At 50.6% G+C, this 16,583-nt stretch overlaps 2 protein-coding genes and 1 long non-coding RNA gene across 10 annotated transcripts in view; 2 read left to right on the plus strand and 1 right to left on the minus strand.

Moving 5' to 3' along the window:
• The window catches only part of SIPA1L3 (signal induced proliferation associated 1 like 3), a 308,912-nt gene that overhangs the window by 173,485 nt on the left and 118,844 nt on the right, over positions 1–16,583 (plus strand). For all 8 annotated transcript variants that reach the window (XM_028839531.2, XM_028839535.2, XM_077982387.1 and 5 more), the window contains 2 exons: positions 4,602–6,433; positions 13,068–13,198. In XM_028839531.2, coding sequence (XP_028695364.2) covers positions 4,912–6,433; positions 13,068–13,198 — 1,653 coding nt within the window. In that variant the 5' untranslated portion in view covers positions 4,602–4,911. The remainder of the gene's footprint in view (positions 1–4,601; positions 6,434–13,067; positions 13,199–16,583) is intronic.
• C19H19orf33 (chromosome 19 C19orf33 homolog) overlaps positions 7,256–16,583 on the plus strand; it is a 231,429-nt gene continuing 222,101 nt past the window's right edge. Inside the window, exon 1 of the mRNA XM_077982622.1 lies at positions 7,256–7,259. The gene's annotated coding sequence lies outside the window, so the exon portion shown is untranslated. The remainder of the gene's footprint in view (positions 7,260–16,583) is intronic.
• On the minus strand, positions 11,099–15,742 carry LOC144337451 (uncharacterized). The gene is made up of 2 exons (XR_013410614.1): positions 14,594–15,742; positions 11,099–11,235 (listed from the first exon to the last, which is right to left on the minus strand). It is a non-coding gene; the product is annotated as an uncharacterized LOC144337451 (long non-coding RNA).

Below are 16,583 nucleotides of genomic sequence, written 5' to 3' on the forward strand. Positions count from 1 at the left end.
CTTCTATGTGGGTACAGGATTGCTATAAGAAAGGCATACCTATAGATTCTAATTTGCTTCAAGAAAAAGTGAAGTCATTACATGGCAACCTAAAGCAAAAGGAAGGAGGAGGATCTCAAGCTGGGGAATTTAATGCCAGCAAAGGATGGTTTGATAATTTTAGAAAGAGTATGGCTTAAAAAATGTCAAGATAGCAGGAGAAGCAGCTTCTAGCCGACCAGAGGCAGCAGATGAGTTCCCAGATGCCAGTGAGAAAATCACTGAGGAGGCTGGGCACGGTGCCTCACACCTATAATCCCAGTACATTGGGAGGCTGAGGTGGGAAGATCACTTGAGCCCAGGAGTTTGAGACCAGCCTGCGCAACATACTGAGACCCCACCCCTACCAAAAATTTAAAAATTAGCTGGGCGTGGTGACATGTGTCTTTAGTCCTAGCTACTCAGAAGGCTGAGGCAGGAGGATCACTTTGAGCCCTGAAGTTTGAGGCTGTAGTGAGCTCTGATTGTACCACTGCACTCCAGCCTTGACAACAGAGAAAGACCCTGTCTGTAAAATAATAATAATAATAATGAGTAAGAAAAAGAAGTAAGCCTGTTCATAAGTGCTAAGGAGAAAAATGGAAAAGGGGAAGGGGCTGGGAGTGGTGGGGACGGACATACAGAGGCAAGCACTATTAGCAGTTTCTTGAAAATCCTTCCCATTATCTCTGTATGATAGTTTGTTATTGTCTCTGTTGCTCTGTTGTTTTTCCTTTTCTTTTTCTTTTCATTTTTTGAGATGGAGTCTCACTGTCACCTAGGCTGGAGTGCAGTGGCATGATCTCAGCTCACTGTAACCTCCACCTCCCGGGTTCAAGTGATTCTCCTGCCTCAGCCTCCCGAGTAGCTGGGACTACAGATGTGTGCCACCATGCCCGGTTAATTTTTGTATTTTTAGTAGAGATGAAGTTTCACCATGTAGCCAGGCTGATCTCGAACTCCTGACCTCAGGCAATCCACCTGCCTCGGCCTCCCAAAGTGCTGGGGTTAGAGGCGTGACCCACCATGCCCGGCCAATGTTTTTGCTTTTCAAATTGGAAGATGTTGCATGCAATTCCAGGTTTCTGATTTCTCTTGGAAAATCAGATGATCTGACATCCACACTCCCACAAGCCTTGGTTGGCAGAAGACACCCTGCCGTCCAGGTCAGTGCAGGCTCCTCTTGGCCTCTCTCCCGTCTCCCTTAGGCAACTCGACCCTGTGGGCTTTCCAGCTTCCTCACTCTTCTTTAGCCCATCCCTGTGCTGCCTCCCAGCAACGTCTTCAGGATTGTTTGTGTTCTCATGGGGCACCAGGAAGAGGGGCTCCCCACTCCCCACCTGCCCTCTTCTGGTGCTCGCTTTTTCAGAGGCTGTAGGCTCTCCTTGCTATTTTGCTCCTTGAATCTGCTTTGAGCTTCCCTCGTGGTCTCTGCCGGTTCGCTCCATACCTCCGGGCATAAATTAGGAAAAGCCCCCCTACACATGCACATATGCGCGCACATACAGACACAGACACGCACGCACACAGAGATACAGACGCACACAGACACGCACACAGACACACAGATGCACACACACACACACAGATGCACACACACAGACATGCACACACACACAGAGACATACAGACACACAGATGTACACACATAGACACATACAGACACACAGACACGCACACACACAGACACAGATGCACACAGACACAGACACATACAGACACAGAACACACACACAGACATGCGCACACACACACAGACACACAGATGCACACACACATGCACACACACAGACACACAGAGACACACACAGATGCACACACAGACACACACACACAGACATACACAGACACACACAGACACACACACACACACCGACGCACACACACACAGAAGAGGCCTGCTACTTTCTCACACAGGAAGCACCAATAGCTGCTGACCAAGAACGGCTGCATCCAGCTCTAGATTCCCAAGGAAAGAAAACTTAGAGGTCACTTTGAGCCAAGTGCCCAGCCCAAAGCAGCACTGTACTGCTCCGAGCAAAATCAGTTCCATTGGCAGGAGGGAGCGGGCACGATTGCTGGGCAGTCAACAGGTTCCATCACAGACGGCGACCCACTTTCCCCTTCCTCTCCAGCAGGATTTTCATCTTCTAGAAGTTCAAGGTGGAGACAAAGGGAAGTGACCCCGCAGGTGGTTTTATGTGCTGGACAGAGGCACAGACTCCCTTCCCCAGGGGCCTGCAAATCAGGAGGTACTTACACCTCCAATTAGGCAGAAGCCATCTGTTCACTCGTACATACACGAAATACTGAACAAACGTCCTGGACACTGTTCTAGGCACTGGGGATGCATCAGTGAACAACACAGACATCCCTGCCGTTCTGGAGCCAACATTTGAGTGGTGGACCCAGCCAGTAGACAGAATGAACAACTGCTAAAAAAATGGGAAGAAGGCCGGGCCCAGTGGCTCAAGCCTGTAATCCCAGCACTTTCGGAGGCTGAGACGGGCGGATCACGAGGTCAGGAGATCGAGACCATCCTGGCTAACACAGTGAAACCCCGTCCCTACTAAAAAATACAAAAAACTAGCCGGGCAAGGTGGCGGGCGCCTGTAGTCCCAGCTACTCGGGAGGCTGAGGCAGGAGAATGGCGTGAACCCGGAAGGCGGAGCTTGCAGTGAGCTGAGATCCGGCCACCGCACTCCAGCCTGGGTGACAGAGCGAGACAAAAAAAAAAAAAAAATTGGAAGAAAGTAGAGTGGATAATTAAGAAAGGCTTACAGAAGATGGGGCTTCTCTGTCTCTATAGGGTGATTTGGGAAGGTTTTTGTTTTTGTTTTTTGGGAGTTTTTTTGTTTTGTTTTGTTTTGTTTTGTTTGAGAGAAGGTCTCACTTTGCTGCCCAGGCTGGAGCGCAGTGGTGTGATCATGGCTCACGCAATCTCAACCTCCCGGGTTCAAGCAATCCTCTTACCTCAGCCCCCTGAGTAGCTAGGACTACAGGTACCTGCCACCACACCTGCCTAATTTTTGTATTTTTAGTAGAGACAGGGTTTTGCCATGTTGGCCAGGCTGGTCTTGAGCTGCTGGGCTCAAGTGATCCACCCACCTTGGCCTCCCAAAGTGCTGGGATTACAGGCGTGAGCCACCGCGCCCAGCTGGAAGTCTCCATGGAAAAACTGACATGGGAAAGAACCAGCCCCAGGAAGGAACCAGCCCCCGGAAGGACTGAGGAAGCATATCAGATATCCTGGATAAGGTTTAGTGCATCAGAACAGAAAAGAAGGCCAGTATGATCAGAGTTTAGTCAGGGATGGGGAGAGACATCAGAGCCAGATCCTGTGGGGTTTATGGAGCAGGGGAAGGAGTTTGGATAGTGTTTTAATGCAGTAAGCAGTCACTGGGGAGATCTCAGTGAAAAAGTGATGGGCTCTGATTTACCCAGCCATAGTCTGCAGTAACCACATGGATTTCTAGAGACATTCCTTCTGCGGCTTTCCTCCCCAAACTCCACTGGTGCTCATGTTGACTCATCTGTCATTTTCACTTCCTTTCTGACAGAGTAGCTGAGCTGAGCGAACAACAGAGCAGATGAACAATAGTCTGGCCTCTGCGTGAAGCCACCAGTTCACGGGAAATACAGGGGGCAGAGGAACATGTTAAGTGGCACCACAGGGATCCTGAAAGTGGGGAAATCCACAGGACGGGTGACCCCTTTCCTTCAACAAGTAAAGAGCATCAAAATAAAGGAAGGTGGCTGTTGTAGAGTAAAGGAGACTTAAGAAAATACCTGCATAAGCAGAAGATAATTTCGAACAAACCAGCTCACAGAAGACACCTGCGAGACAATGATGGGAAATGTAATGCAGGCAGGGTACTGCATGACATTAAAGAATTCTTGTTAATTTAGATGAGTATGATAATGTTATTGTAGTGATTTTTTTTTTAAACCTTACCTACTAGAGATACAAGCTGAAGTATTTATGGGTGAAAAATGACCTGATGTCTGGCTGCGTATGGTGGCTCATATCTGTAATACTAGCACTTTGGGAGGCTGAGGTGGGCAGGGATTGCCTAAAGTCAGGAATTCGAGACCAGTCTGGCCAATATGATGAAACCCCTTCTCTACTAAAAATACAAAAAATTAGCTGGCCAAGGTAGCGCATGCTGGAATTCCAGCTACTTGGGAGGCTGAGGTAGGAGAATCATTCGAACCCTTGAGGTGGAGGTTGCAGTGAGCCAAGCATGTGCCACTGCACTCGAGTCTGGGTGACAGAGTGAGACTCTGTCTCAAAAAAAAAAAAAAAAGACCTGATGTCTGGGGTTTACTCTAAAACATTCTGTTAGAAACAAAGAAGGTCATAAGGCGGGGTGAATAGATGAAATGGGAATAGGAGCTAGTTAGTGGTTGTTGGAGCTGATGGGTGACTCAGTCTCTTCTCTGCCTTTGAGTATGTTTGCAAATTTCCATAATAAAAAGGTTTTTTTTAATGAGTGAGGCTGTCAAGAAAAGTCACATGTCCCACTTTCTGGGAGCAGTAACACGGCTATCACAGCTCACATTTTCCTTTTCTCCCATTTCAGCATGGCGGGGACAACTTCCTCGCTACCTCCGGCTGGCCGGCGCCCGCAACTGCTGCCTGCTCTGTGCTGCTGAACCACTCGGTCTGGAGCCCCCAGGACAGCACCTGCCTCCTGAGGTTGCCCGGGCTCAGCTGTGCACAGCGATGGTGGAGAACTGGACTCCACAGGCTCACAACCTTCCTGTCAGGTTTCAGGGCCCAGCATCCTTCATCCTGGGCCTGGCGGCCCTGAACAATGGCTGAGGGGTGGGGAACCCTATAGAGTGACACCACAGCGTACCGGGCCAGCAGCACTCCAGTGCCCGTGGACTATGACCACCTATCGGGCCATCCCCAGCGATGGTGTGGACCTTGCAGCCAGTTGTGGGGCCAGGGTGGGCGATGTCCTCCCTGGGCCACACACAGGGGACTATGCTCCCTTGGGATTCTGGGCCCAGAATGGCAGCATGTCCCAGCCTCTTGGTGACAGCCCGGTTACCGCCACTGCCACCACCCGCCCCAGCCCCACCACCCCCGCAATGCCCAAGATGGGTGTGCGTGCAAGGGTGGCCGACTGGCCGCCCAAGCGGGAGGCCCTGAGGGAGCAGAGCAACCCAAGCCCCTCACAGGACACAGATGGCACAAAGGCCACCAAGATGGCCCATTCCATGAGGAGCATACAGAACGGACAGCCCCCCACCAGCACCCCAGCTTCCTCAGGGTCCAAAGCCTTCCACCGACTCTCCAGGAGAAGGTCCAAAGACGTGGAGTTCCAGGACGGGTGGCCCCGGTCCCCCGGCAGGGCCTTCCTCCCTCTTCGGCACCGCAGCAGCAGCGAGATAACCCTCAGCGAGTGTGACGCGGAGGACGCGGGGGAGCCGCGCGGGGTCCGGCACACGGGGGCGCTGCCCCTCTTCCGCGAGTATGGGAGCACCTCGTCCATCGATGTGCAGGGCATGCCGGAGCAGAGCTTCTTCGACATCCTCAACGAGTTCCGCAGCGAGCAGCCCGACGCCCGGGGCTGCCAGGCCCTCACCGAGCTCCTCCGGGCAGATCCTGGCCCGCACCTCATGGGGGGCGGAGGCGGAGCCAAGGAGGACTGCCACAACGGGCAGCCCGCCAAGGACAGCCTCCTGCCGCTGCAGCCCGCGAAGGAGAAGGAGAAGACCCGAAAGAAACCTGTGCGGGGCCTCAGCGGCGGGGACTCAGTGGACTCGTCCATCTTTCGGAAGCTAAGGAGCAGCAAACCCGAGGGGGAGGCTGGGCGGTCCCCGGGGGAGGCCGACGAGGGCCGCAGCCCCCCGGAAGCCAGCAGGCCGTGGGTGTGTCAGAAGAGCTTCGCCCACTTCGACGTGCAGAGCATGCTGTTCGATCTCAACGAGGCGGCCGCCAACAGGGTGTCGGTGTCGCAGAGGCGGAACACCACCACGGGCGCTTCGGCCGCCTCCGCCGCCTCGGCCATGGCCTCCCTCACGGCCTCGCGGGCCCACAGCCTCGGAGGCCTGGACCCGGCCTTCACCAGCACGGAGGACCTAAACTGCAAGGAGAACTTGGAGCAGGACCTCGGCGATGACAACAGCAATGACCTGCTGCTCAGCTGCCCACACTTCCGCAATGAGATTGGGGGCGAGTGTGAGCGCAACGTGAGCTTCTCCCGGGCTTCCGTGGGCTCCCCGAGCAGCGGCGAGGGCCACCTGGCAGAGCCCTCCCTGAGCGCCTACCGCACCAACGCCAGCATCTCGGTGCTGGAAGTGCCCAAGGAGCAGCAGAGGACGCAGAGTCGGCCCCGGCAGTACAGCATCGAGCATGTGGACCTGGGCGCCCGCTACTACCAGGATTACTTCGTGGGCAAAGGTGACGGACGGCGGGTGGGTGGGAGGGTTGGGTGGGCCGCGGCTTGTCTCCGAGACCCCTACTTATTCATTTACTCTGTGCCAGGTACTGCTCTGGCACTGAGGATGTGGCAGGAACAGAGACCTCCCTTCTGGAGGGCTGTGAGGATCCGGTGAGCAGAGCCACCCGGGCCTCAGCCCTGTGTCTGACACAGCAGCACTCCATAAACCTGGAGCTACAGGACACAACAGCTCTGCATTTACTCAGCACGTACGGGCTTGGACAGCTCAGTGCCAGGCACTCTCTAGAGCCTGGGGGTATAGTATCAACCAGCTTGAAACAAATATTCTGTCTTCCCAGCACTTTTAATGTTTTCATGGGTAAGACAAACAATAGAACAGGATAAATACGAAAAATACACAGGGGATTATAGGGTGCTAAATGCAGTGGAAAAGAGTAAAGTGGGGAAGAAGGAAATGGAGTGTTGGGGGTGGGGGCAGATCTCAGTAGGGGATGGTCAGAGAGGGCCTCGGAGGCAGGTGCGGTTTGAGTACCGAGCTGAAAGCACCATGTGCAAATTGCAGACCCTGTTCCCAGAACAGAGCAGCGAATACGTAAGTCTTGGAACTGCCAGGCGCGGTGGCTCACGCCTGTAATCCCAACACTTTGGGAGGCCGAGGAGGGCGGATCACTTGAGGTCAGGAGTTCAAGACCAGCCTGGCCAACATGGCAAAACCCTGCCTCCTCTAAAAATACAAAAATTAGCCAGGTGTGGTAGCACATGCCTGTAGTCCTAGCTACTCGGGAGGCTGAGACAGGAGAATCTCTTGAACCCGAGAGGCGGGGGTTGCAGTGAACCAAGATCGCGCCACTGCACTCCAGCCTCCAACTTGAGTGACAGAGCGAAACTCCATCTCAAAAAAAAAAAAAGTCCTGGAATGTTGGAGGAACAGACAGGAGGTCAGTGTTGCTGGGGCAGAGTGATGGGGGAGAGTGGATGGAGCTGACGCAGGGGGTGACAGGGGCAGGTCATGTGGGACTCTAGCAAGGACTCTCATTTGTACCCTGCATGAGATTGAGCCACAGGACGGCTTTGAGCAGGGCAGGGCCCTCCTCTGACTCCTGTGTTCACGACCTGCCTCCAGCTGCATGTGGGGAGCAGACTGTGAGGGATGGGGAGAGGACAGGGGAACAGGCAGGAGGCTGCTGCAGTCATCCAGGCAGGAGATGATGGACATGTCTAAGATGGGAGCCCAGAAGTGGGGAAGAATCTTGCAAGCCACTACTGGATCCATTTAGGAGTGCGGTGACGCCATCTCTGCTCACTGCAACCTCCACCTCCCAGGTTCAAGCGATTCATGGGCCTCAGCCTCCCAAGGAGCTGGGACTACAGGTGTGCACCACCACACCCAACTAATTTTTTTTTTGTATTTTTAGTGGAGATGGGGTTTCACCATGTTGGCCAGGATGGTCTTGATCTCCTGACCTTGTGATCTGCCCGCCTCACCCTCCCAAAGTGCTGGGATTACAGGTGTGAGCCACCGCGCCCGGCCTCTGGATCCACTTTGAAGGCGAAGCTGTTGATGTTTGGAGGGTGTTAACATCAGGGAGAGATGGGCTTCATACATGATTAGTGCTGGTGAGGCATTCCCAGGAGACAGCATAGCGTATTGCAGAGACCATAAACCCAGGCAGCTTCAGGGGACAGCAGAACACTGTAAGAGTACGGCATACTAGGCAAAGACTAGGCCATTCCTGCCCGGTGCCAGCTGACTGTTGTCATGCAAGACATGCAGACAAATCTAGTGTTACCAGCCTTTCCAGTTTTTCAAGATTCTCCTGAAACTCAGATTTTTTAAAATACAGACTTTACTGATTTTTAAATGGTGGCAGCTATAACGATTCAGAATTATTAGCTGGGTATGATGGCTCATGCCTATAATCCCAGCACTTTGGGAGGCTGAGGCAGGTGGATCACTTGAGGTCAGAAGTTCAAGACCAGCTTGGCCAACATGGTGAAACCACGTCTCTACTAAAAATACAAAAAAATTAGCCAGGCGTGGTGACATGTGGCTGTAATCCCAGATACTTGAGAGGCTGAGGCAGGAGAATCACTTGAACCCAGGAGGCAGATGTTGCAGTGGGCCGAGATCATGCCACTGCACTCCAGTCTGGGTGACAGAGTGAGACTCTGTCTCAAAAAAAAAAAAAAAATCAGAATTGCTTGTAACTGCTAGTAACAGGCTTAAACAACATAGAAGTGACTCTCCTGTGAAGAAAGCCAGAGTTCAGCAGCCCAGGGCTGGTTTGGTCAGTCTTCAGCATCAGTGGAACATCAGCCTTAGTGCATGGCACGATCCCCTGCCGCACCACACCAAGATAGCTGCTGGAGTTACAGGCATCACATCTGTGTTTCCAGGCAGAGAAAAAGAGGAAAGGGTAAGGACAAAAAGGCAGACCTCTTGTCAAGTCAACCCCCTATGCCGTTATGCCTAGTGTTTCATTATTGGAACACTAAGCATGTGGGAGTTATAGCCTACTGCTCAAGGTCATTGCCAGGGTCTGAATTTTTACTCCTGGAAAAATCCACAAAATTGCAGTCTCCAGCATAAATGGGTTAAAGAGCTTTCTCAGAAGCCCCATCCAACCACTTCCACTTAGTGACCACACCTGTGTGCAAGGAGGCTGGGAAATGTAGATTTTTAGCTAGACAAAGTTTCTCTTTTCCAAGAATAGAGAGTTTTTCTTAAAAAAAAAAAAGAAGAGGAGCTAGCAGCTAGTACTCCACAGCAACTGGATTTGTTGTTGTTGTTGTTGCTTTTTCTTTCTTTTTTTTGAGGCAGAGTCTCGCTCTGTCACCCAGGCTGGAGTGTAGTGGCGCGATGTCAGCTCACTGCAGCCTCTGCCTCCCAGGTTCATGCGATTCTCCTGCCTCAGCCTCCCAAGTAACTGGGATTACAGATGCTTGCCATCACACCCAGCTAATTTTTGTAGTTTTAGTAGAGACAGGGTTTCTTCATGTTGGCGAGGCTGGTCTCGAACTCCTGACCTCAGATGATCCACCCCCCTCGGTCTCCCAATGTGTTTGGGATTATAGGCGTGAGCCACCACACCTGGCTCACAGCAACTAGTTTTTAAAAAATATTTAAAGTAAGGTCCTTGTCAAACATAACAAATGTCAGTTAAGTTGTCCCATGGGGCACTGGAGCTTCAACTTGGAGTCTCTGGAGTTCCAACTTGGAGTCAGAAAGCCCTCAGTTTGGGGTATCTGTTCCATAGCTGATCCATGTGATACGTTTTACCCTTCAGACTGCATGGCAAATGAAGATGATTATATCAATATCACATGCACAAACAAAATGACACAGAGATTGAAAAGAAAGGGATCAAAAAGAAGTTCCAAGCCAGACACGGTGGCTCACGATTGTAATCCCAGCACTTAGGGAGGCCGAGGCGGGCGGATCACGAGATCAGGAGATCGAGACCATCCTGGCTAACACAGTGAAACCCCATCTCTACTAAAAATACAAAAAATTAGCCGGGCGTGGTGGCAAGCGCCTGTAGTCCCAGCTACTCGAGAGGCTGAGGCAGGAGAATGGCGTGAACCCAGGAGACGGAGCTTGTAGTGAGCCGAGATTGTGCCACTGCACTCCAGCCTGGGCGACAGAGTGAGACTCCATCTCAAAAAAAAAAAAAAAAGAAGTTCCAGACAGTTGCTTACAAGGAAAAAGCCAATGAGACAATATCAGTATCACATGAAATAGATTTAAAGGCTGAAAGCACTTTTTAGAGGAAGTAAGAAGGCCATTTCATGTTTCTTAAAATTCGCCAAGAAATTCTGGTAGTTGTGAACCTTTATATACCTGGCAACTTGGTTTAGGGGTATATAGATTTTAAAAATGGATCAGGCTGGCTGAGCGCATTCGCTCACGCCTGTAATCCCAACACTTTGGGAGGCCCGAGGTGGGCAGATTACGTGAGGTCAGGAGTTTAAGACCAGCCTGGCCAGCATGGTGAGACCCTGTCTCCACTAAAAAATACAAAAATTAGCTGGGTGTGGTGGCAGGTGCCTGTTATCCCAGCAACTTGGGAGGCTGAGGCAGGAGAATCTCTTGAAGCTGGGAGGCAGAGGTTTCAGTGAGCCGAGATCGCACCACTGCAATCCAGCCTGGGCGACAGAGTGAGACTCTGTCCCCCCAACCAAAACAAAAAAACAAACAAACAAACAAAAACGCTACGGGGAGAAGTGGAAAAATTCACAACCATAGCGGGAGAAGTGCACAGATTATCTCTCTGAAATTGACAGAATCTAGTAACTGAAAAATAAGGATTTAGAGGATTTGAATAACCTAATGAAAACTTGATTTTACACTGTATATATATTAACTTTGTACCTAACCAACAAAGAACACATTCTTTTCAACCTACACATACAAATACTTACATGAAAGGAATGTGGATCAAATAAAGATCAAGTAAGATTATACATTAAAATACTTAGTTCTGTGTTAGGCAGGTAGGAAGTACTCATCATGCAGCTTTAAAAAAAAAAAAAGTCATTTTATTTTTAAAAATTTCTTTGTAGCACTGAAAGCTGTTCAAGAAAAAAATGTCCTGGCCAAGCACAAGGGCTCCCTGAACGCCTATAATTCCAGCACTTTTGGAGGCTGAGGCGGGATGATCACTTGCCCCTAGGAGTTAAGAGACAAGCCTGGGCAACATAGTGAGACCTCAAAAAAAGGTTAAAAATTTAGCCAGGTGTGGTGGCACGTGTCTGTAGTCCCAACTGCTGTGGAGGCTGAGCTGGGAGGATCGCTTCAGCCCTGGAGGCAGAGGTTGCAGTGAGCCATGATTGCACCACTGCACTCCAGCCTGAGTGACAGAGCAAGACCCTGTCTCAAAAAAGAAAACTATTCAATAATATTTGTTAAAGCACAGTAAAGAATTTATTCAGAGCCATCACAGTAGGCGTAGGGACCACTGCGGCGGGGTCTGGCAGTAGGGAAGAGAGATTGGGCTTAGCTCTGAATACAGCGTGGTCAAGTGGGGATTTATAGCCAAGAGTCAGGGTGGGGGTCAGTGGATGGAAGAAATTACTAAGAAGAAATGTCAGAGGTAAGGAAGATTCTGGCTAAACCAACCTAATCTCGATGATGACACACCAGGATGATCCGACATCACCTTTGGATGGTGAAGGATGAAGAGCTTGATCAGATGTTGAGGATGTCCAGATATTAGGATAAGGTTGGGGGGCAGGGTTCTTGCTAAACTGACTTAGCAGGGTTCTTTGTTAAAACTGGATTTTACAAGGAGGTGCACAGATGGGCCTAGGAGAATATTCCAAAGCCTGACTAAAGTTTGGCCAAGCAAAGAGTCTTTGTCAAAACTAGTAAATAAATTAATCATTGGTCAGTGTTTGAGTGTCTGCGATATGCTAGGATTTGCAAGGAGCTAGATATGCATTGATGGGAAAAGCAACAACCCCTGTAGCTGCTTCAGGAATAAGCTGGTATCTGCGATCTGTAGATCTGTAGAGTACAATGTTTATTCCATTCTCTGATCAGCTGGAGATTGTTGAACCCCCTGCAGATGCTATCCTGATTGGGGCCATTAATTAACACACAATATTTTGCCTTTAGATTAGCCTTTGATTTGCCAAGAGCATCTCATGAGAACAAGAACCATCAGTTAAAAACATTCAGCGTACCAGTACAATTTCCGGTGGTGGGTGATGCTAACTTCATGGACTTGGGTCAAGACAGACCGCTGGTGGATACCCACACAAGCATGAGATACTTGGGTTATACATCGGGAAGAACTGTTTGCCTGGAAGGGTTATAAGATAGCAGCATGTTTTAGAAAAAAAGAGGAGGCAGCTGTCGGGTAGAGGAGGGAGCAGGAGGCGTGCCCCATGGCTGGCTAAAGCCTCTGTTACCCTAAGGGAAAAAAGAGCAGTGTTGAAGTTACCTAGGTAAAGAACCATGGTGAGATAAAGGTGATGCCTGGGGACCCCTATCGTGGTCCCTGACAGGCGCCAACGACTGGGGCTGGTCATTGCCAACACTCATCATGTGCGTGCTATGTGCCTGGCACAGTACTCAAGGCTGGGTCCACCTTTAACTTTATTTTATGGCTGAAAATGCTGTCTAGCAACTTGGCTGGGGCCAGACATCTCTTAAGGGGCAGAGCCCAGATGTCAGGAGGCTCTCTAGACTAGAATCGTACTTAACAACTTCACAAGGGCTAATCAGCAGTTAAACCAAGTGAACAATTTGCAAGCACGGGATGAATCACAGTGGTGCTGGGTTGATGACATGCCATGCACCGTAGTAAGCGTTTCATATCTGTAGCTTCATTTTGCCTTCACATCAGCTCTCTGAATTGTGGGTGGCATCAAGGCCCCGTTTTCTCAGACAAGAGCACTGAGGCTCAGAAAAGTTCTGTGGCTTGGCAGAGGTGGTACAGTAAGGTGGGCTTTTGCCTCTTACAGTTTCTCTACTGGGGGTGTGTGTGACCAAGGCATGAGGTTTGCGTGACCAGCATTCCACAGATTGCACAGGACCCTGCCTGATCACCCTATCTGCAGGCCTGCTGGGCATCAGGGCCCCTCCTTCCCAGACAGCTGAGCCTGAACTCGCCTGCTCTTCCTTCTTAGAACATGCCAATTACTTCGGCGTGGATGAGAAACTGGGGCCAGTGGCTGTGAGCATTAAGCGGGAGAAGCTGGAAGACCACAAGGAGCATGGACCTCAGTACCAGTACAGGATCATCTTCCGGACCCGCGAGGTAGGTCCCATCACTCTCGTTCTTATTAAAGAAATCATAGCCACTCGCATCTCGAGCTAGGTTCTGGGGGCAAAGACTTCCCTGGCTTCATCTCATGGAATCTTTCCAACCACCCCAGGAGAGCAATCCTGTTAGTCTCTCCATCTCGTAGAGGAGGAAACTAAGACTCAGAATTTCAATGACTTCCGGCTGGGCACAGTGGCTCACACCTGTAATCCCAGCACTTTGGGAAGCGAGGTGGGTGGCTCAGATGAGGTCGGGAGTTCAAGACCAGCCTGACCAACATGGCGAAACTCCATCTCTACCAAAAATACAAATTAGCCAGGCGTGGTGGCACGCGCCTATAATCCCAGCTATTGGGGACGCTGAGCCAGGTGAATTGCTTGAAACTGGGAGGCAGAGGCTGCACTGAGCTGAAATTATGCCACTGCACTCCAGCCTGGGCGACAGAGTGAGACTCTGTCTCAAAAAAAAAAAAAAAAAAAAAAAAGAGAGAGAGATAAATGGTTTCTATAGGATCAATGAATCAGTGGCCAGACCAAGATTTCAGTCCAGGGTGTCTGACTTCAGAGCCCAACATTACAAAACCTGTTTGCGAGAGATGAACTCTAATAAGCATAAGAAATAAAAGGGAAGGTAAGGGATCATTTTAGGATCATGAGGTGTCCTGCATAATGGAAAGAATTAAGGCAACAAGCCTCAGGCAGGACAGGAATTGGGGACTGTCAACCACAGGCGCTGCTGTTGGGCCAATCAGCTCAAGGTACTCCCAATGTGTCACTTTCCATTCTGAGTGGAGAAGCCCATGATCCTGGCTGGAGGCCTTCCCCTGGATTAAATGTCAGCTGTAGCTAGTGGGGAAGTCCTGCTGGGGCACCCATGCTCTATTAGAACTCTAAATTGTAAGTGACAGAAGTCTACTTCTAACTTTCTTAAGTCAGAAATAGCATTCATGGTTCGTGTAACTGCAAATCCAGAGGTAGGGCAAGCTTCGGGCATAGCTGGACTTAGAGACTCAAATGCAGTCACCAGAACTCTGCTACTTTAGGTCTCTGCTTGGCTTTGCTGTTTGCATCATGAATGTCATTTTCTTCTGCCACTAACAAGCTCTCACCGTGTCATGAGAACATGGAGATGGGCTGCTCAAACCTACATCTTTACGCCTTCTCATCCCAAAGGCTCAGACTGGCCAGACACAGTAGTAGTTCATGCCTGTAATCCCAGCACTTTGGGAGGCCAAGGCAGGCGGATCACCTGAGGTCAGGAGTTTGAGACCAGCCTGCCCAACATGGTGAAACCCCGTCTCTACCAAAAATACAAAAATTAGCTGGGCGTGGTGGCAGGTGCCTGTCATCCCAGCTACTCAGGAGACTGAGGCAGGAGAATTGCTTGAACCCAGGAGGCGGAGGTTGCAGTGAGCTGAGATTGCACCATTGTACTCCAGCCTAGGCAACAAACACAAAACTCCATCTCAAAAAAAAAAAAAAAAAAAGACTTAGACAGATTTATCTGGGAAGAACTCTGGCTCTGCTTAGATCACAAATGCAATCCCTGGGCCAGTCGCTGTGATCGGGGTGGTAGAGGAAACTGGCCAGGTCTAGCACATGTTACCCCCCACCCTGGGTCCAGGGGCAAGGCCAGGCACTGTGATTGACAGTTCCACCAGAGCTCCCTGGAGAAGGAGGCAGGGCAGATCCTCAGCAAAAAGAGGGGACCCAGGCAAGCAGAAATGACAGAGAGGTCCAGAAGACCCAAATAAGGAAGACCTTTCAGAAAAGGGGCAGTCACCAGCTAGGCAGGCCCTCCAAAATGGGTCTCCCTCAGCGTGCATTGCCCCAGCCCCTTGGGCCTGGCCTTTGCCCAGACATGGAAGCCTAGCAGGCTGAGGCTGCCAAGGACTTTTGTGGGGCCAGCCAAGTCCTGGACCTCATCCAGGCTGGCAGATGCAGCTCGGAGTGCCCTCGCCCCATCCCCTGACCAAGACCTTCCCACTGTGTTGGGGGAATGGGATGGCACGGAGGCTTTGCAGCAGCCAGGAAGAGGCAGCCACAAAACCATGTGTGCCAAACCACAGGTGGTCACCAGCCTGTGTCTCCCCAGCCCCTCCTCCCTCCACCCACCTTTCTGGCCAGATGAGCACCAGAGCAGAATGAGAGGTGACAGCTCACACTGCATCCGACTGTTTTAGGACATACGGGCAACTGCTGGGTGAAATGACGCCTACAGTCATATACTTATAAATAGGCTGGGTACAGTGGCTCACACCTGTAATCCCTGCACTTTGGGAGGCCAAGGCAGGTGGGTCGTTTGAGCCCTGGAGTTCAAGACCAGCCTGGCCAATATGGTAAAACCCTGTCTCTACTAAAAACACAAAAAATTAGCTGGGTATGTTAGCGCACACTTGTAGTCTCAGCTGCTCGGGAGGCTGAGGCATGAGAATCTCTTGAACCCAGGAGGTAAAGGTTGCAGTGAGCCGAGATCGCACCACTGCACTCCAGCCTGGGTGACAGAGCGAGACTCCATCTCAAAAAAAAATAAATAATATATATATATATTTATTACAAAGGTTATTATTACTGCAAATCTCCTTTATACTGTGTGTCAGGCAATATTCTATACCTTTTATATCTATTAACTCACTTAAATCTCATCACGATTCTAGGATGAAGACACTCTTGTCCTCATTTATAGATGACAGAACAGGCACAGAGAGGTGAAGGGACTTGCCCAAAGCACCCTCCAGGGCGTGGCAGGGCAGGGTGCCTGCCTGTGTTCTGGCCACCACACTCGGCTGCCTCTGGGGTTTGACTGAGTCAGCTTAGACTGCACATTGGACCCACTCATGAGTTAGGAGCTCAGCCAACTCAGTGCTAGCATTTGTGTTTTTGTTCGTAATGAAAATATAATAGGCCGGGCATGGAGGCTTACGTCTGTAATCCCAGCACTTTGGGAGGCTGAGGTGGGTGGATCACCCAAGGTCAGGAGTTTGAGACCAGACTGGCCAAAATGGCAAAACCCCGTCTCTACTAAAAATACAAAAAAAATTAGCTAGGCGTAGTAGCAGGTGCCTGTAATCCCAGCTTCTCAGGAAGCTGAGGCAGGATAATCGCTTGAACCTGAGAGGTGGAAGTTGCAGTGAGCCAAGATCACTCCATTGCACTCCAGGCTGGGTGACACAGTGAGACTCTGTCTCAAAAAAAAAAAAAAAAAAAAAAAAAAAAAGAAGAAAGAGAATACAATAAGGGCCGGGCACGGTAGCTCAAGCCTGTAATCCCAGCACTTTGGAAGGCCGAGACGGGCGGATCACGAGGTCAGGAGATCGAGACCATCCTGGCTAACACAGTGAAACCCCGTCTCTACTAAAAAAACACCAGAAAAACTAGCC

Source organism: Macaca mulatta, chromosome 19 (genome assembly GCF_049350105.2).
Source record: "Macaca mulatta isolate MMU2019108-1 chromosome 19, T2T-MMU8v2.0, whole genome shotgun sequence".
Lineage (NCBI taxonomy): Eukaryota > Metazoa > Chordata > Mammalia > Primates > Cercopithecidae > Macaca > Macaca mulatta.